A 19,120-nucleotide genomic window follows, 5' to 3' on the forward strand; every position below is an offset into this window, starting at 1 on the left:
AACGCGATACCAATAATCGAACGAGTACGCGAACATCGTATCGTTGGTCCCCGCGTACTCGCGCGAGATTTATACGGAAATTCACGCGGCGCGGTATACACGTAAAATATGAAACGCGGGTAGAGCGTGTAGGATTGGTGATACCGGTGCAACAACTTTCTAGAGTGTAGTGGAGCCAAAAAAGAGCAACCGACATCAATGACGGTGGGTGCACACCGGCTACCTGCCGACCGGTGGAAACGATTTCTTTGAGAATATCTAGGCGTTACGCAATCGCGGCGCGATTGTGCATATTCAGCGTTTACAATGCGGGACGGTCAGAATCGATTTCATAGAGAATTACTCAGCTAAGGCATGTCGACGGGGGCCAGGAGGCTGCGGCCGCCGACCGGGCATACCTTGCTGTCCGCGATTTTTCTGACCCGCGAGGATTCGATTTGCGTGACGCAATGCTCGCGGCAGAATCTCCTCGCGCGGTGATTTTTTCAACCGGGCCCCAGGCCGCGCACGATACAACACCCGCTTGCTTTCACGCGCGATCGAAGCCACTCGTTTCGAGATCACCCTTTCCCCTTGCTACCGTGACTTTATCGGTCTCGGAGCTCGGGTTGCGCAATCGGTTCTCGAATTCCGAAACCCGAAAGGCATCGGAGAGATACTCGCGGTAGACTCGCGTCGACCGCTCGAATAATTGATCCCGGTACTATTATAAAAGTCTGGCCGCGATGGGACCGATCGCTACGGGTAGTGAAAATCAATGGGTATTACACGTTTAATGACAAGGCGTGATCGTTTTGCATGTGGAGAGCTGTATCGGGACGGTAGTGATCGCGTCCATAATTATTATTTTGTACAATAGAATAATTCGTTCCAGCAGTTTAATGCCAAAATGAACACCGATGTATCGGACACGCATACTCGTCGCGAATCCATCACTTGGCGCGTGGACCCTTCCTTCTCCTCTTGAGGATGCCCGTTCTAGAAAATGCCAGTCCACCTTTTTCTCGTACGCGGCACTCGATTATCGATTAACCGAGTTGTTGACTCCACGCTTGCGGCGAGCTTCATCGAATAAATCTTCCGGTCGAGCGAACAGAACGCGTAGGCAGACGCGGAGATATACTTAGGGTAGGGACACAGGTGCTTCCTTTGAGGCACACTTCCTCCTTTATATAATACGATTACGAGGTAAAACTATGTTTAAAGTACTGTCGATCGGATCTTCGTGATGCGTGTTTCGTCACTGAGGGCCGCGCGGGCTGCTCGTTCAGTTCTCCAAGAATGACACGAATTGCGTGAGTTTGTGCAGCTGATCCTCGGTAAGGCAGACCTCGCTCGCGAGGTTACACTCGTCTTTCTCGATCTTCCGCGGCTGCACCATCGTCCCGTCGATGGTCCAGCCCCTTTCGGTGGCCATTTGACGCGCCTCTTCCAACGTTAAACCCGTCATCGACGCGAATACGGTTAAACCCAACGACGAATACGCCTTGGATATCAACACCATCGCTCTTTCTCGTACGTTATCTGAAAACAATACCAAAACGTTCACGAATCGCCACGACAACGATCGTCTCGTCCACCAGATACTTTTCCCAACATCGACGAACTTGATTTCGGGTTACGTTCAACCCTTTGCACTCGATGCTTCTTTGCGAGCAAACCTTTGCCTCGAAAATGATCCTTCAAGTCGTGAAATTAATCTGGAACGGAACATTTTTATATACTTCGCATACACGTGTACGTTTACACTCTACCAGAACGTAATACTTCAATTTCAATTTCAATTCCAAACCACCGAGTTTTCCCCAGTTGGAAATGGTACACTGAATTTTAGGTATCTCCTCTCGAGTCCAAAGAATTGACACGTTGACTGTCACCCATATTCGGGTGACCCAAAAATTTCTCGTCACCATATCCGGTTGATCGGTCCGTTCGACGTCTTTTATTTACACAAAAAAGTTTCCACGCGCGTCTAATGCTTCTTCGGAATCGTGTGTTTCGTCGATAAAATTCTCAGCTCGGTGCAATGGTACTCGTGGCCTCGCGAAGATTTCATTGAAAACGATCGAAACGATCGAAATCTTACCCGCGAACGCTCGTTCGATTCAACGAATAACTCGATCGTCGTTTATCCACGAATAACCTTCTTTCGATTGTTTAACGTTTACGAAAGTAACATTGAAACGAACGCGATGTAATTTGTAATACTTGCACGGTAACAAATAACGAGAATTCGATGAATCGCATATGCTCCAAAATACGCGATTATAATCCTTCGCGCTCGAAGCTTTTCTGCTACCGGAAACTACCACCTAGATGAGAATCCTTCGAGTCGTGTAATTGAATTAAAACGGAGCATTTTCGTTTCAACATTTCGCATACATATGTTCACATCTTACAAAAAAGTAGTAATTGAATTTTAATTTCAATTCCAAATAGTATTAGATTAGATAAAATTAGATGGCGACCGAGGATCGCCTCTCGAGTCCAAAGGGTTACGCTTGTCGAGAGTGATTTCTCGTCGAAAAGATTTTGTTGCGATTGATTCTCTCGACGGGAGAATTTCTCGCGTAAAGAGAAATTTTTACGAAAGTTTTAAAGAATCCATTCTTCTCGGCTTGTGTCGCATTATTTCGCGACACCCTGTACACTACGCGACATATATACCTTTCAAAGCAGCCATAATGTCGGAAACATCTTCGCTCCATTCTGCGTTGAGGGCAACATGAACCGCAGGCCAGTCCCGTTGCCACATGCGCTGCCCCACCACCCATATTTGCCTGAGTTCCGCACTTCCGGTTTTCAGGTCCGTCGGTATCCGCTTCCATAGGTACTTTGCGTTGCATCTGCGGCGCCGATTTTTCGATCAAATAAACACGGATCGAAACTTTCCTCGAGCGGGTATTTTAAGGAAGGAATAAACGTCATGGTAACGTTAACGGAACGTACCGATCGGTTTGGGAGTATAAATTTCACAGACCGTTTCGATATGCCCATAAAACGAAAAATTGAAAGGAAAAAAAAAACAAGAAAGAAAGGTAGCAGAACGTAATAAAACGTTTCAGTTTCGTCGGTCCAGAAACTTCGACGTACAACGATGCCATTAATTAACGGTAAATAAAGATACAACGAAGCGTACGGAGCAATAAATATAATGGCGTGACCGGTAGAGCTTGCGATAAATTACGCGCTATATGTGTTATACATAAACGCGATAAAAAAGAATTAAACGACACGCGACTTAACTGTAAATTAACCGACTGACGCAACGGACGCACAATTGCGCGATAAAATTCGTTGCGCCACCGAAAAATGATAGACGCACAATTCGATCCATAAAATCGATGATTCTCGTGAATCGAATAATTTTCCAACGAGATACAAACGACAGAGTAAACGAGAGAGAAAATATCCGATACGATTAATTTGGTTGGTTAGTTTTTTAAATTTTCCGCCGATTAGTTCGAGAGAAATGATTTGCTAAAGAAAATTACATTGGAACGATAAAAATAATGTACAACGTACTTCACTTGTTCAATGGTGAACGTGTCATTTTGTACGTAATTGCCGGTACGAACTTATTATTAGAAAATTTTGCATTACTTTCGTAAGTATCGATATCGAATTTACGGATAGCATCGGTACGAGATACACAAACGTGTATATTTTTATAAAAATAATATACATACAACGTATCGCGAGCTCGAATAGTAAAATGTTAGTGAATTTTTTTTTAAGGAAGTATCTGTTTCGACGAAACAGTCGTTCGAATGACAAAAAACGAAGAGGAATAGATACCATACTTTGTTACTTACAAATCATTCTGATAAAGGTATACAGCTAATAATTGAGCATACGTCTGTGCCGGTGCAACTCCGCCGGGAGCCTGTAAAAAATATTTAACAAATGCATTTTCAACGAATTTATTTATAGCGCGACAAAACTCGTCGTAATAGTCGGCATAACCTATATTCTCAGATGCTTGAACCATGAACTTACCTCCAATTCAGCTTTCTCTAGCTCGTAAAGGAATTTGTTCACCTCGTTCAGTACCATGACGGGAATTCGTTATTTCCTCAACGAAAAAAACGACTCAGGAACAATCGCGTTAACAATACGCGCCAACATTGAAATTAACGAACGTCAAACGAGAAGTCTAAACAGCTGAGGATTGAACACATACATCATCTTGCGCGTGTGAATTCGTTCACTGTAGATGGCGCCACCGGACGATCAACGTTTAAAGTGTAGTGCGACTGTCGATTTAAAATCAATTCGATATTTTATCGAAAACGTGTCCTTTTTTTCTAAAATCGATTCGATCTGTTACACGGTTTATTTTACTCCAAAAACTATGATGTAACAAACTTTGGAACACAATTCCTCGCCAAATACACTCAAATTGAATAAACCGTTTTCCAAAAAGCGAGAAAAAATTACACACAAGTCGCTTCTTCAAAATTTGCATCATTGACTTGGCGCAAAAAACAATTAAACCCTTGATCCTATAGCCTTTTAAAAGTTAATTACAACTATAAGCAAATTTAACGATATAAAACTTACGTTCGAAGCGCGTTACTGCCACTCGATATTATTCGGTAGTGTGCAGGCAAATTCGTTAAAATCTGTTTCACGGTATCGATGTGAATGGGTGTCCTGCGGTAGTGGTATTCTATGGTCCGTTACTGGTGTAGTATTTCTACTGTCACGACTGTCATCGTACTCGTGTTACTGACCATGTAGAGGCAAACGCACTGAAAAAATTTTCGCATCGCGATAGAAAATGCATTTAGGCACAATGATTTGTTGTTACTGATGTTGCTTTTATATTTCGGTTAAACCGGCAAATTGACATAATCTGAACATGGCTACTGTTAAAGTAACCGAACAGAAAGTCATTCTATGCGGGGAATACGGTGTCGGGAAAACGTCTATATTCAGGCGTTTCGCGAACAACACTTTTGTAGCGAGCAACGATAGAAAATCGACCCTCGGTCTCGATAATATCGACAAAGAGTATGTCGTCGAAGACAGACGAATACGGGTAATGTATTTATATATATAGACAATCCTTGAAATGAGATTGATGTTCTCGCCTTCTATAAATAAACAATACACGGTTTGGGGATTCCTGTATGTCAAAACTTCATTTATTTCAAACATATGATCAATTCGTTCAAGTTTTTACTTATATTGAACGTATAACTTAATTTAACTTTTCAGTTGCAATTATGGGATACTGGTGGCATGGAAAGAGTTGCATCCATAACGTCGAGTTATTACAAGTTCGCGGAAGCTGCTATTTTAGTGTTCGCATTAGACAATTCAACGTCTTTCCACCTTTTGTCTCAGCATTTGCTGGATATTGTAACATACGCTGAAAATGCAAAAATATTTCTTTGTGGAAATAAAAGCGATCTAGAAAGTGTAGCTCCGCAAGTTACAGATGCGGAAATGGAACAATTTTGGTAAACTTTGTAACGATTTAACTATTAGTCTCGATACGATGTATAATTTGTACATATTAATAAATAATAATATTCGTTGCAGTGAACAATGCCACAATTTAATCTCTGGTATATACAAAACATCGTGTAAAACTGGAGAAGGTATACAAGAAATGTTTGAAGATATAGCTCAACATTTGGTCGAAGCTAACAGATCGCGCATGGAACTGCACGAAATGGACAAAGACAGATTTAAAATTTCATACATTGACGAAGCTACCGATCCATCGTGTTTGTGCTAAACAGTGAACATTGGCAAACATATACTCGTGGTACAACGTTTTTATAACTCGACGAACTCGACACACGGTAATAAAGTGCGAGAAGTAAAAGTCTCCTTTTTGTATTAAGTAACTATCGTGAATGACTTTTCTATGAGGAAAAGCATTATGAAAAAAAGTGGGAGAAGAAGGGAAATATTAACACAAAATTTATACACAATTATCGTCAAACCTTAAATTTTTAAAACTAAAAAATTTTAAATAAAAATTTATTACACATCAAGAAGTATTTTACGTAATTAGGCTCGATATATTTCTGTGACTTACGGTCAGTATCAGTGTACACTTAATTCTTGCTATCTACATACTTAGACAACAAAGGCTGCATGATTAAAAGCCACTAGTGCTGAGTCCATTTGATAGTCTTCAGGTCAATTCCCTCTTCAACCATTTCCCATAATGGACTGTAAACCAAGCAATTCTAGATAAGCATTACTATTAAGTATCGTAATTAATATCTATTATATATTCAATCATGAGAAACGTCCGACATTGAATTCGTTCCCTCCGTTTATTGCGACTATCGTACATTTAACTTTCACAGCCAAATACACATAAATGAAATTAAAATAAAATGATCATGCTTTTGCATTAAATAAATATTTACATTGTAACTTAGTAAAACATACCTCATATCCCGAAGTCTCTTAACATGCTGGATCGTATTTTTTGCGGTAAAATCAATTTCCTCGAGTGTCGTAAAACGACCAATACCAAATCTATACAAATAAGTAAAATAACTATTAGGACATTACATTAACATTGTTTAATATTGTTTAGCAAATATAACTCACCTAATACTGGAATGTGCAAGATCTTCCGATGCTCCAATTGCTCTCAATACGTAACTCGGTTCCAAACTTGCGCTAGTACACGCAGAACCGCTACTCAAAGCAACATCTTTTAGCGCCATTAACAAAGATTCACCTTCTACATATGCAAAAGATAAATTCACACATCCAGGATACCAAGAGACAGTATCTCCATTGCGTACAACATGTGGTAAATTTGACATTATTTTTTCTATCAAATGATTGGACAGCATTGTTATATATTTGTGATCGTACTAAAAAATATACAAATTTATTTAAAATGATTATTTTCTATACGATAGAATATGGTTTTGAATTAAAATTACCTCCATTTCTGTTTGTGCTAACTCGCAAGCTGTCCCAAGACCTACTGCTAACGGTGCTGGAACAGTACCACTTCTCATACCCCGTTCTTGACCACCCCCACTTTGAATTGCTTCAATACGTACCCTAGGTCTTCTTCTTACATACAGAGCTCCAATTCCTTAACATTCGGTAAATTGTAGTTGCATAAATACAAAAGTAACAAAAAAAATATATGTAACTTTTAAAATTACCTTTTGGACCATATATTTTATGACCGCTAATAGATAGTAAATCAATGTTCATAGCTTGAACATCGATTGGAACTTTTCCAATAGCTTGAGCTGCATCTGTATGAAAAAATACCTTCTTTTTCCTATAAAATTAATTCACTACATAAAAAAATTATTTTCAAATTATTGATCTGTAATATGCCTCTCTTTACCTGCATATAGCACCAATCTCTGCAATTGGCTGTTTCACACCAATTTCATTATTTACCATCATTACAGAAACAAGGGACGTAGTGGATTTAATTGCATTTTCTAATTGATCGAGATCAATGAGACCATTCTCTTTTACAGGAAGATAGGTGACTTCAAATCCTTCTGCCTGCAAGGCTCTACAGGAATCTAATACACATTTGTGCTCCTATATCGATAAAATTGTATGAAAATAAATTCATTGCAATATACAACATTTGACAATATTCAAATCTAATTAACATACCGTCTGTGTCGTCACAATATGATTCTTTTTTTCTTTATAAAACCTTGCTACACCCTTTACAGCTATGTTATTACATTCCGTTGCACCAGAGGTAAATATAATTTCCTTCTTGTCTGCACCTATTAAATTTGCTACTTGCTATTAAAAATGAAACATTGGATTAATACTATCCTAAGTCAAAGTTTGTATTAATCTATGCAACAAAATAAATTTATATACAAAACTGACGTTACGAGCAGTTTCAACAGCCGCTTCTGTTTCCCATCCATACATATGAGTTCTGGAATGTGGATTTCCATGGTACGATGTAAAATAAGGCATCATTTTATCTAATACTCGTGGATCCTATGTGAAATGTACAGGAAGTTAAATTTTATCCTTAAAAAATTACACAATAGTATATCGTATTATATCTACCATTGGCGTAGTTGCTTGAGCATCCAAATAAAGGGATCTACCTTCTACAGGTCCTCTTTTGTACTCGTCAGTAATGACAGCTACAATGAAATAATTCGTTTAGATATAATAAGCAAATACTATTAATTACAATATGTACATAACATGATATGTTCAACACTTACATTCATATTCTGTAACTTCTGTTAAATTGTGACAACTAGTGTGCACTGCACGACATTCCTTGACGCGATTTAAAGTCGATAGAAAATTTTTAACCGGGCGAAACATGTTAATTCTTATAAAAACAGATTCATCTAAATTATCTATGAATTTCAGAACTCGACATGTCTAACCTTAAGTAACGTAATCGCAATATTGTATAATTTCGTTTTATTCTTCTATCAGGTTATTTTTGGAATTACCTGTATGGATGCAAATCTAAAAATTCCAATAGTTTCCTTTTTCTTTAATCAGAAACGTAATTTGCTTGAGCTATGATTGAAATTCGACAACCTACCGACTGATTCAAAACTAAAAAACACATATACATTCGACACAATTACGAAAAATGATGCAACGCTTTCGCAGCTACATCTATACATACATATGGCACATACGTGGTACATTTACGTTTGAATTTCTACAGATAAACGAAGCAGATATTAAAAAACATTTGTTTATTAAATATAATAAATGTGAAAATTATCATTTTGGATTTCTCCAAAATTTCGAAAAGAACATAATTTGCATACAAATATTACACGATTAGTAAACATACGTGTACAAATTAGATCAAATACAATCTGGCACTACCAAGAGTTAATTTCAGATGTACAATACAATATATAAACGTATAGAAATAATTACAATTGCAAAATACTGATTAACGCAGCAAATCTACTAACGATCTTTAGACAAATTTAGCGAATCACCAATATCGCCAGATTGTGATTGTTGCTTCTTATGCAATGTCGTCATATCCAACATTCCACCAAAATCGGATTTAACATTAGAAATTGTCAGATCTTCGGTTCCTTGATATTCGTTTGATCGATTAAGCTTCATATTATCATTTTGTACTTCTATTTTCTTTCGATCAGTTGAATAGTCTTCAGGAGTTACAGAAAAAGTCCTACAAGATTCTGAAGATCCGGTAGTCCCTTTGAAGGGCGATTGAATGGAATCAACCATCGCAAAATCGCTTGGTTTACGTTCATTCCCTTCAATATCTCTTGCAGGAGAAATTTTGCCAATCGAACCAAACAAATTAGCAATATTACGCATATATGTGGATGGCGAAGGCGACGATGTCCTTGTAAAATCTGCGATTGAAAATCCAGAAAGTTTTGCCAAATCCGACGTGGAAAAATTTGCTAACTTTGATAAGTCAGAAAACTTCGAAATCTGTTGCGTTATATCAGCTAAAGGGAAATCTGGTGTTGCAGACGAACGTGTTTTATTAACACCGGTGTCCGTTCCGAGTGGATTAGGCAGTTTTGAAAAATCAGCTGGCGAGAAATCATAGTCACATTTTGCATTTTTTACAGAGACCGTGAGTTCTCCAGATTGAAAACTAGGAATAACTTCTGAAGCTGATATGTGTTGTTTAGATGTTGAAGAATTACCATCCTTTATCTGTGTGATAGATGCTGTATCTGTGGTTATAATATTATCCTTTTTAATACTATCTCTAGAAGTAGATGGTTGCATCACAAAAGGCTTTGATGTGGGAGTAATTATGGCACTATCAGGTTTAAAATTCACAGGAGTGAGGAAGACTGCTGCATTGTTGGGTGCAAGACCAACTCCTGGTGGAACAGAAGGAACTAGAGATTCTGAAACAGGTACTAATGGGAATTTCATAGCAAGAAAATCAGGTGTTGTTCCATCTTCAGAACCAGGACAAATCATTTCTCTAATTACATCCCAATAAGAACCATTTGATCTATTACGTCCAGGCAATTTGGACGCGAGAGAACACTGTTAACATAATATAAACAGTTTAGTATTATTTGCATATTGTTTACATTATTTCTTCTATACTTACTCTTAAACGTTCAAGATAAGTTGTATTGTTGTTAAAATTGGCAGTAAAATCAATACCTCCTTCACTTCTGTAATACTCTATACATCTTCTCTAGAATAAAGAACATGTAATACCCTCTTAAGTTATTTGTAATCAATTATTAATTAACTACAGAGACGTATACTTACAATTTCTTCTAATGTATCTTGAGAAAGAAAATGCTCTTGGGATAAAGTGTAACTTAATAACATTGGTCTTGGATATTCGTGAGGTCGATTTTCAGGGGGTGGTAAAGACCAAAACACATTAAAATTTGATTCATAACAACTTCCATCTGTGTTGTAAGGAGCTAAAATTAATGGTATTATTTTTTTATTTATGCAAGTATAATTTACAAAATTGTATTTTCATCAAATGCAACATAAGAAACTTACAACATATTAACCCCACACATGGTGTATATCCATTATCACTGGGTCCTTTCATTTTAATCTGATAATCTAATTGAGAATCAACATCTCGAAGAGAAGGAGAAGCATGTGATGTAGGATGAGAATGATACCATCCAACTAAAGTGACACGCTTCCATTCCATAGCCCTTGCAATTTCAGCTTCAACTGCAGCTGCAGCTGATTTGTCTTTGCCAGAATATCTGCACGGAAAGGCAGTTGTTATGGATAAATCTAAAATTTAAAAAAAAATAATTTTTAGTTAATGGAATTATTCATTGTTTACATTAATTTTTACAGAGATATTCACTGTGTGAATTAATATCCCAATGACCGCCCAAGTAGCCACAAACTTCTTTGTCAGTTAAATGGCAATGTAAATCTACCAGCAAAGCTGCAGTACTTGTTATTGTAACTAAAAATGGCTGTATTTTCCCAAGAGTACTAAAAGAAGTTAGTTCTACCATTGTACTCATATCCCTGAAACATAAATTATCCTCAATATATTGTAAAAAATATTTACTTTGTTTTATTCTCTTACATGGCATGACTTCTTATTCCAAGATTTGCATGTTTTACTGGTACTCGTACTACTTGTACTGGAAGACTAGTTTGGACCTTTTCAGGGCTCTCCTCCATAGATTCTATGGTTGTTGCTTCCATGTTAACTTTTTTTTATTTTGTAGAAAGCAAATTTTACTCAGAGTAAAATTTAGACTCTCAAATTAATTACAAATTCATTATTTTTCATACGTAAATACTTTATACAAGACAATAAATACTTTATTAATATAAAACCATTATTGATGATTATACATACATTACATTGCACAATAATAATGGATAAAAATTAACTAAACAATAAAAGAGTGATCTATATACTGTATCATAGCCATCGTATCGTATACTGTTTTTAAAAACCTAACCCAACTTTGAATACACTGTTATTATTGATAAAAAGGATAAGACCACTTATAACCTAAGTTAGGTTACGGTCGATTATCTACACACTCGACTCAATCAAGAAAGGTGTTTATGTTATCAAGGTTGGTATTATAACGGATTTCAGAACTAGTGTCTAGTAACATTGTATATGAAATATACATGCTAATGCATAATCACATATGTGTATGTTGTAAACTACGAGTGAACGTCAATTTTATTCCAGAACATTAGGAAATACTCCTCTTCAACATATTTCTAGAATGCTGAAATCAAAGTGGTCGATCCTATTGTAAACAATAAGCAATAAATTTATACTTACCTAAATAAAAAATTTCTGAATAAACTACAATTTATGGATTACAAATATATTTAATAAAAGGATTTATATACAATGTAAAATTATGTAAAGTTTTTTGGCACATATAGTTTGTGACGAAGTAGAAATACTTATTACAAAAGATGAAGTTTGTTCTTCTATTAATAAATAAGTAAGCAATAATATTTTAAGGCACCTCTTACTTCCTAATGAGTATTTTACCTATAATATCAAGGTAGTACAAAATTGCTTATACTATCATATCTGTATAATTAAGGGCATATAAAATAGAGTCATTTGTTGTATTATAAAATGAAGTATTGTTATAAATATTATGTCAAAAAATACTGATGTCATGTAAAAATTGAATTTGGTTTGTGCTTTTTGATTTTCTAGCACTACAATATTGATAATATGCTACTCTAAAAATATTACTTTTGTGCATTTTGCCTAAGTTTTATATGAGCACAAAGTTAAATTATTCAAAAAGTTTACATTCTGTGGTCTGGTGCTTGATAATAGTCATAAATTGGTATCTCTGGTGGTTCACCCACCATAAGTCTTGGTGCACAGCTTCTTGTTACAGCTACTACACACAATGTTACAGCTGATGCAGCAGCAACATGCCAAGAAAATATAAGAGCAACACCTTCTGGCAAAAGTGGCGCTGTGTGGTATACACGTACCATATGTGCTATCCAACCACCATGGAGTAATGTGGTACAAGCTCTTAAAAGTTTCAATTCAGGCCAAACAAGTTCCAAAATAATGGCTATAGATGTTGTCCATACTATAAAAGCTAAAATTAAATTGACTATTGTATTGCTCCCTACACTTCCCCATAAAAAAAGGAAACCTTCTATGAAGAAGCTTTGGCCAAGTGCCAGTTTAACTAATCCTTCACTTACATTGTGAGGAAAATAAAAATTCAAAACATCAACAAGACCAGAGAATGCAAAAAATAGATAGATTGTAGCTACTACAACTTTTGGAGACACTGTACCAACTTGTTGTAAACCCCCAGTTACTGTACCAGCTAAACCTATAGCAGTTGCTATTAATTTCAAGCTTCCCTCTATTGGGTGTCTATTTAACAGCTTTTCACATTTCTCTGTAAACTTTAGTCCCTTTGCTGTATTTGAATCATCTCTGGGTCTCAAAGATACCCAATATTTAGCATAATCGTAACACCATTTTAAGCCAAAACTGTAGAAGATAAACCCAGTTAGAATACATGGCAGATGGCTGTCCATGGAATACATTGAGAGTTGTTTCTTGACAGTAAACCTGTAAATTGTACAAAAGACAGTGTTTAATAAAGTAACATATACTTGATACTATTATACAATTTTTAATTGTTTAATAAAAAATAGTTCTCAATCAAGAATATATTTCAAATTACTTACTGTATATTCCAAAAACTAAGCACTCATGCAAGGCTTACTCCTGGATTTTCCAACTGTTTCAGTTCTTGCTTCTAATGATGCACAAGGGATCTGCTCATTTTATATTTGTATCCCGGAGATCGAGACTAGAGAATTAGAGGAAGAATTAATAACCAAATATAACTCACTATTAATAATTCAAATAAACTTTATTGAATTAACAAAGTAGTAATTGCACGAACTCTTTTGTGTTGTACACAAAGGTTTATTAATTCGTTCCTTTTAAGGAGAACATGGCACGACAAACGTATTCTCTTCACCTTCTCCACAGGCTTTTAGCTATCGCGCAACTAATACGCTAGATGGCGTTATTTAAATTTTATAGTAAGTTATGAATTTAATGAATAGCAGATTATTTACAGAGGCTTACCGAGGAGAATGGGATGTTTTTGATGAGTCGTATTCCTTTTAACGGCAAAAATTAATATTTGTAGTGTCGACATTTTTTCGTTGCATCACTAAGTATTATGCAAGCATGGACAATGATCCAGAGTTCATTGTAAAGTAGATTAAATAACATCGTATTATTTACGCGTGCACATTTCTCCAATTAAACTAAAATTTAATGAATTGCATCGAAGCTCTATGGGAAAGGATTTGAATTCCAATTTTACAATAGAATTATTTCCTTTTTTGTTTTAACTAAATAAAGTATATTTCACTATATAACACAATTTAATTATTAATATAATGATATAGGATGTAAAAATATTCATGTGTACAAATGTATTGTTTATATTAAGCATGATAACATCATGAATCGAGATATCAATGCAACATTTATTATGAATAATGTGTTAAATACATTTTTGTTATAAATGTCACATTTAGTCTCATTCATATTCCCTCCATCAGTAAACGATATGCATAGGGTGCATAAATTACCACTGCAGTCCTGGTTTTATTCTTTACTGGTGCTTCTCATCACAGCAATTAACTGCGGTTACAGCATTGCTGCACACAGCGGTCGTTTCTCAGTTGGAGCGCGCCACAACTAAAGTGTTAACTTTTTATTATTGTACAAATTTATAAATATTCTATGTTTAAATAACTTTTTACATTTACATTTCAAAAGATGATTTTAAATATTTTTGAATTGTAATAAAGTACATTATTCTTCAAGGAAGTATTTATTACACATACGTGATTATAATGTAATACATGGTGCGTACCTTCTAAATGAAAATATAGATGAAATCAGACGCATTAAATTTTGTTCTTAATCTAAAGCATTCCTTCGTCGTCGTCTTTCTTATCTGGACTAGATGTTGGTGAAGCTTGTTTCGTATTATTGTCCTCTTGTCCTTGCTGTGATTGTTCTTGGCCAGCCTTAGCTTCGGATTCAAGAGCAGTGACGAATTCTTCAATGTTTCCACTGGTAGCAGCATCAACAGCGTCCGGTCCCAAGCCAAATTGACGGATGACAGATCCCGCCTGGCCTGACTGCAAAGCAGACCAGAACATTGATAGCGCCTGGGAGAACTGGGTAGACAATAGCGTGGTACACAGGTGATCCCCTGGTGGTAAGTGCGGTCTCAGTGCACGCTCCAAGCTTTCCGATGCAGAGATCGCCGCAGGGATGTCATTGGTCAGCTCAGTTGCTACGCCCCTCTGCCGGACAATAAGCTGTGCTGTAGGTGGCCGAAAACAACAAATAATCCCAGAGAAACTTCCCCAACTGCTCAGCAGAGCCAGAGTCTCCGACAGCCAGGAAAAGTTCGAGTAGAAAACAGTATTAAATAATGAGAAAACCATGCCTCTATCCTTTGATTTTATAATATTATTTTGTCAATGTATACTGCGGTTTAGTTACTGGTGAGACCATTGATTCTAGGACAGGAACAAAATTTACACAATATTACAAATAAAGTTTGAAACTTGAAACAATATTATGAATATATGATTACCAATTTTTTATATAATTTGTTATGCGATTATTCATGATATTTTAAAAAACATTATCACATTTAAAAAAAAAAAAAAAAAAAAAAGTTAGATGACAAAAGAATTTGTGTTTATATGACCATGCAACATTTGTTAGATAATAATATTGATTTTTTGTAAGTAATTAGAATCTGATTAATTCTAGTGTAGAAGATACAACAAATGACTTTTTTTTACACAGCTGCTTAAAAAAATAATGAAACTTGCGTAATTTTAAAGTTTGACTTTCACTCAAGTGTACCTTTCTATTCTTGATAATAATAACAACTGTAAGAAAAGATACATTATCAAAAAAAAGTAAATAGTTTATTAGTATATTAGTGCATTCAATAAAATATTGCATAATATTCATAACTTCAAATTTTGTTCAAGACATATATCACTCTGTATTATTTCAATTTAAATAATGATGTAGCTCTTAAGGAATTACTTAATGCAAGATTATATTTTTGAACAAAAATTACACAAGAAAAGTCTGTTGTTTTATAAAAATAATCATGACAATGAAATTGCGTTTCTATATAATTACAATTTATGACCTTAAAGGAACAAGTACAAAACATTTTTGATTAGGTTCATTGAAAATTAAAAACAAAATGAATATTACACAAATATTTAGCATTTTAAGCGAAAAATATAAACATTAAGAATGTTGTTATTGAATGATTTATGTACAATATGTATCATTGCATTATATAAAATACGTTTTATCATTTATTCCTATTATTATTATTATTATTATTATTCGTGTAATAAAAGCAAATACATTTTAATAAGTAATTTTGAATGAAAAGAACCAAATCCTTAAATTTTAATCTACTTCTTCTTTCTTATAATTGTTCATTATTGTATATAGTTTTTTCATGTATGTATCATTCTACTTAGTCAGAATATTATTTTTGATAATTACAATATCTCAATTTTGGTTAATATATTCTTAGAACTGTTATATTGCTATTGCATTAATATAATACATTATATTAACTATATATGTATTCTATCTTTGAGAATACATACAATAGAATTATAATAGTGCTATAAATTATTACATATTGTGTTAAATCACTTACAATAACATTTTTAATTAAGCAGTTTTATGTTAATAAAATTATCGACAAGCTGAAAATTGAGAAATAATAGTATATGTTAAATATAGCTATTTAATGAATATAAGATATTACCTGAACAACAGATTCTGTTTCTGTTGATGTTGGAATTTTCGATAAAAATGTTTGAAGATCGCTAAGTCGTATTTTGTTATTGGTGCTTGTTGTTGCTCCAGGTGTTGATGCAGGAGGTGTTTTCGTTGATTGTTTATTGTCTCCTAGATAAAGATTTATATGAATCAGCACATGTTACTTATGTAATGAATTCACTTACCATTGGGTTTTGGAGTATCATTAGCAGATGCTGGTAAAGATACTGTTTGCGGTGAAGGTCCTACAGTATTTGTAGTTATTCGAGGTCGATTAATTGGTGGATATAGACGTCGATTTGAACCAGTGACTGCAGGAGCACTAGTACTAGGTCCACCCTGAGCTGTAGTCATTGTACCTAGTAAACTACCTAGACCATCGATTTGACCTACACCACCAAACAACTGCATTAATTGCTGTTGTGACATATATTTTAATATATTTTGAAAATCTCTTTCCGTATTCATATTGCGAATTCTTTGTGGTCCAGAAGTTGGTGGATTATTAAGAACTTCATTAATTTTTCTACAATATTCTTCATCTTTATCTGTTTTAAGATCCTACAAAACAATACTATGTTAAATAGGGAGTATAATTATTTTATAAATTTCATAAATTCTTACAAATTTGTATATTTCACATACTTTGAACTAAAATAAACATACTTATAAACAAAATATTAGAATATTACTTTTATCCGAGTACATAAACACTTCAAGTGGTATAAATAATTTTATTACTGCTTACTACTTCAACTATTTCATTATCATATGGCTCGTGTAACTTTTCCTTTTGTACATATACAAAAAAGAAGTTCCGTGATTTAAGAATCTCTTTGACATTTAAAGAAACATGAGTAAATACCTCATTTTTGGAGATATTTAATCTTCCCTTTTTTATGTACTTTAACCTTGTTGCCATTCTAATTCCACTAGTCATTCTACTTGTGTATTCATTGTTAACCCCAACAACATTATCACATTCTTGAAAATATATTAGTAAAATATTAGTAAAAGAATTCATAAACACTTACAATTATATAGATGCTATTATAGATATACATTGAAGCGATTACCACCTAACAAGACAATCTTGTCTAAAATTTCCCAAGCAAAAATATGAATAAATATTTCAAATAAATTTTGTTTTTAAGTTAATTAAATACTAGTTAAATCAATAAAAAGACTTTATCTTTACTCACTAGACATATTCTTAGAATGACAATCTATATGCTAGATAAAGGATTTGGATAAACTCTAAAGTATTAAAAAAGGAACTGTTTCACTATTACATAATGTTTGAGAAAACATCTTGTAATAGTTTATAAAGGCTTTGCACACATAATCTTTTTATTAGAAAAAGAAACAAAAAATTAATAAAACTGTAATAGACAAATATATAATGAAATAACAATGAAATTCTAGTGCATCTTTCAAAATATAACTTACCTTTTATGAACTTTTATGTTCGAAGTAATATATATAAATAATCTACTAGTTTTTATAATTCAAATTATGTGAAATATGATTCGAACAATGACTTCGAATAATATCAACAGTAAAATTTAACCCACCTGGAGCCAAACAAAAAATTTTTTGTTCGATGACTTGAATCGTAAAACATATACTCTTCCAGTTTTGCATTGAGGAACATATTTAAATTCATAATCATCGGGAAAAATAATTAAATCCTAGAAAAAAACAAAAAAGTGCTTACAAACATTTTTGCATAGTTAAAAGGAACATATAAATTTAACAAATAAACGTACTTTGTAATTTCTTTCACATTTCAATAAAACATGGGAATAATAAAAAAAAACTTACATCTTCAACAAATCCTGTCGTACGATCTTTCCAACAAAAGTGCATCAATGAATCGTCAGATTGATAAACGTACAGCTGGCCTTTTCGTGTATCTGGATATACCATTTTTCCTTTCATGGTCATTTTTCCAGCTTTGAACTCCACCAAATTTTTGGAAGTACCGCGAGAAGCATTATTTCCGAAAAGAGCTCCTTCCGACATACTCGATTCTTTAAACAAATGTGTTTTGTTTTGATAAATATATTAAACTACGATAGGCGGTTAATTTTCGTTACACTGCGCACTGATGACACTGCACTTTAAAATGGCGTATTAAAAGATTTTCGATCATACATCGAATTTGTGGTGATACCTCCCGGTTTCCACCAGGGGGCTGAGAGCGGTTCATGGATTCTCGCAACTTGTTGATAAGGTACATTTTGTAGCAACTAGATAGTCTATAGAAGCTAGACTGCAAAAATTTCTCTAGACATTAGTGTAATTCTTTATAGTTGGTAAGGTAATACAGCATTATTTAAAAGCAGCAAATTTTAAGGCACGAATATACGAATCTGTGTACTTCGCCAAGCAATTATTGAATACGTATATAAGTCGATGAGGTCGATTTAAAATGGAACATCATGTTTTATAAGAATTAAATAAAAACGTGCAGTTGTCAAGTGAAACATACTTAAAAACTCGTGTCAATTATTCCTACTTAAATGAGCGCTCATACATAACGTAAGTAGACTTTATAAATAAAAGCTAATGCACGTAATTAAAAATAATGATTATTTATTAGACATATAATTGAGACATTTAAACATTTTTTATTAATTGTGCGTTACGCATACAAGTCATATACGCAAACACAGAATGCTTCGGAAAGAGCACTTTCAGCTAGTACGTTGCTAGATGTCACCACACAACAAAAATTCAGTTCTTTACTGTTAGTTAAGAAATGTT

At 34.4% G+C, this 19,120-nt stretch overlaps 6 protein-coding genes across 11 annotated transcripts; 1 reads left to right on the forward strand and 5 right to left on the reverse strand.

Moving 5' to 3' along the window:
• Positions 1-789: 789 nt before the first annotated feature.
• Positions 790-4,684, reverse strand: Csn8 (COP9 signalosome subunit 8). Of its 2 annotated transcripts, XM_076311229.1 has the most exons (5): positions 4,564-4,684; positions 4,000-4,164; positions 3,816-3,886; positions 2,668-2,846; positions 790-1,524 (listed from the first exon to the last, which is right to left on the reverse strand). In XM_076311229.1, exons 2-5 carry the CDS (start codon positions 4,054-4,056, stop codon positions 1,268-1,270), a joined length of 564 nt encoding a protein of 187 aa, XP_076167344.1. In that variant the 5' UTR covers positions 4,057-4,164; positions 4,564-4,684; the 3' UTR covers positions 790-1,267. The 2 variants fall into 2 exon arrangements, with proteins under 2 accessions (XP_076167344.1, XP_076167343.1); XM_076311228.1 differs by lacking the exon at positions 4,564-4,684 and having other exon boundaries at positions 4,000-4,231.
• Positions 4,641-6,885, forward strand: Rabx6 (RAS oncogene family member RabX6). 2 transcript variants are annotated; one of them, XR_012992050.1, is made up of 4 exons: positions 4,641-5,044; positions 5,224-5,468; positions 5,551-5,816; positions 6,569-6,885. XR_012992050.1 is itself a non-coding variant. In XM_076311227.1 (3 exons), exons 1-3 carry the CDS (start codon positions 4,865-4,867, stop codon positions 5,747-5,749), a joined length of 624 nt encoding a protein of 207 aa, XP_076167342.1. In that variant the 5' UTR covers positions 4,641-4,864; the 3' UTR covers positions 5,750-6,143. The 2 variants fall into 2 exon arrangements, 1 of the variants encoding a protein (XP_076167342.1); XM_076311227.1 differs by lacking the exon at positions 6,569-6,885 and having other exon boundaries at positions 5,551-6,143.
• Positions 5,123-8,563, reverse strand: Nfs1 (Nfs1 cysteine desulfurase). 3 transcript variants are annotated; one of them, XR_012992049.1, is made up of 11 exons: positions 8,214-8,562; positions 8,050-8,129; positions 7,861-7,977; positions 7,633-7,770; positions 7,349-7,554; positions 7,158-7,279; positions 6,927-7,084; positions 6,583-6,854; positions 6,418-6,507; positions 6,056-6,192; positions 5,123-5,377 (listed from the first exon to the last, which is right to left on the reverse strand). XR_012992049.1 is itself a non-coding variant. In XM_076311226.1 (11 exons), exons 1-10 carry the CDS (start codon positions 8,317-8,319, stop codon positions 6,129-6,131), a joined length of 1,353 nt encoding a protein of 450 aa, XP_076167341.1. In that variant the 5' UTR covers positions 8,320-8,563; the 3' UTR covers positions 5,123-5,377; positions 6,097-6,128. The 3 variants fall into 3 exon arrangements, 2 of the variants coding, with proteins under 2 accessions (XP_076167341.1, XP_076167340.1); XM_076311226.1 differs by having other exon boundaries at positions 6,097-6,192; positions 8,214-8,563; XM_076311225.1 differs by lacking the exon at positions 5,123-5,377 and having other exon boundaries at positions 5,962-6,192.
• Positions 8,564-8,703: 140 nt separating this feature from the next.
• LOC143146828 (uncharacterized) lies at positions 8,704-11,547 on the reverse strand. The gene is made up of 6 exons (XM_076311509.1): positions 11,048-11,547; positions 10,817-10,986; positions 10,492-10,740; positions 10,246-10,406; positions 10,079-10,168; positions 8,704-10,011 (listed from the first exon to the last, which is right to left on the reverse strand). Exons 1-6 carry the CDS (start codon positions 11,167-11,169, stop codon positions 8,932-8,934), a joined length of 1,872 nt encoding a protein of 623 aa, XP_076167624.1. The 5' UTR covers positions 11,170-11,547; the 3' UTR covers positions 8,704-8,931.
• Positions 11,548-11,946: 399 nt separating this feature from the next.
• Positions 11,947-13,491, reverse strand: LOC143147152 (transmembrane protein 45B). Its single transcript, XM_076312138.1, has 3 exons — positions 13,395-13,491; positions 13,174-13,298; positions 11,947-13,054 (listed from the first exon to the last, which is right to left on the reverse strand). The coding sequence occupies exon 3, from the start codon at positions 13,027-13,029 to the stop codon at positions 12,259-12,261; it is 771 nt and encodes a 256-aa protein (XP_076168253.1). The 5' UTR covers positions 13,030-13,054; positions 13,174-13,298; positions 13,395-13,491; the 3' UTR covers positions 11,947-12,258.
• A 481-nt stretch (positions 13,492-13,972) lies between these two features.
• Rpn13 (regulatory particle non-ATPase 13) lies at positions 13,973-18,492 on the reverse strand. Of its 2 annotated transcripts, none has more exons than XM_076312137.1 (6): positions 18,176-18,492; positions 17,926-18,042; positions 16,537-16,912; positions 16,338-16,480; positions 14,385-14,655; positions 13,973-14,206 (listed from the first exon to the last, which is right to left on the reverse strand). In XM_076312137.1, the coding sequence occupies exons 1-5, from the start codon at positions 18,374-18,376 to the stop codon at positions 14,437-14,439; spliced, it is 1,056 nt and encodes a 351-aa protein (XP_076168252.1). In that variant the 5' UTR covers positions 18,377-18,492; the 3' UTR covers positions 13,973-14,206; positions 14,385-14,436. The 2 variants fall into 2 exon arrangements, with proteins under 2 accessions (XP_076168252.1, XP_076168250.1); XM_076312135.1 differs by having other exon boundaries at positions 14,385-14,823.
• Positions 18,493-19,120: the final 628 nt, after the last annotated feature.

The sequence above is a fragment of the Ptiloglossa arizonensis genome, chromosome 5 (assembly GCF_051014685.1).
Source record: "Ptiloglossa arizonensis isolate GNS036 chromosome 5, iyPtiAriz1_principal, whole genome shotgun sequence".
NCBI lineage: Eukaryota > Metazoa > Arthropoda > Insecta > Hymenoptera > Colletidae > Ptiloglossa > Ptiloglossa arizonensis.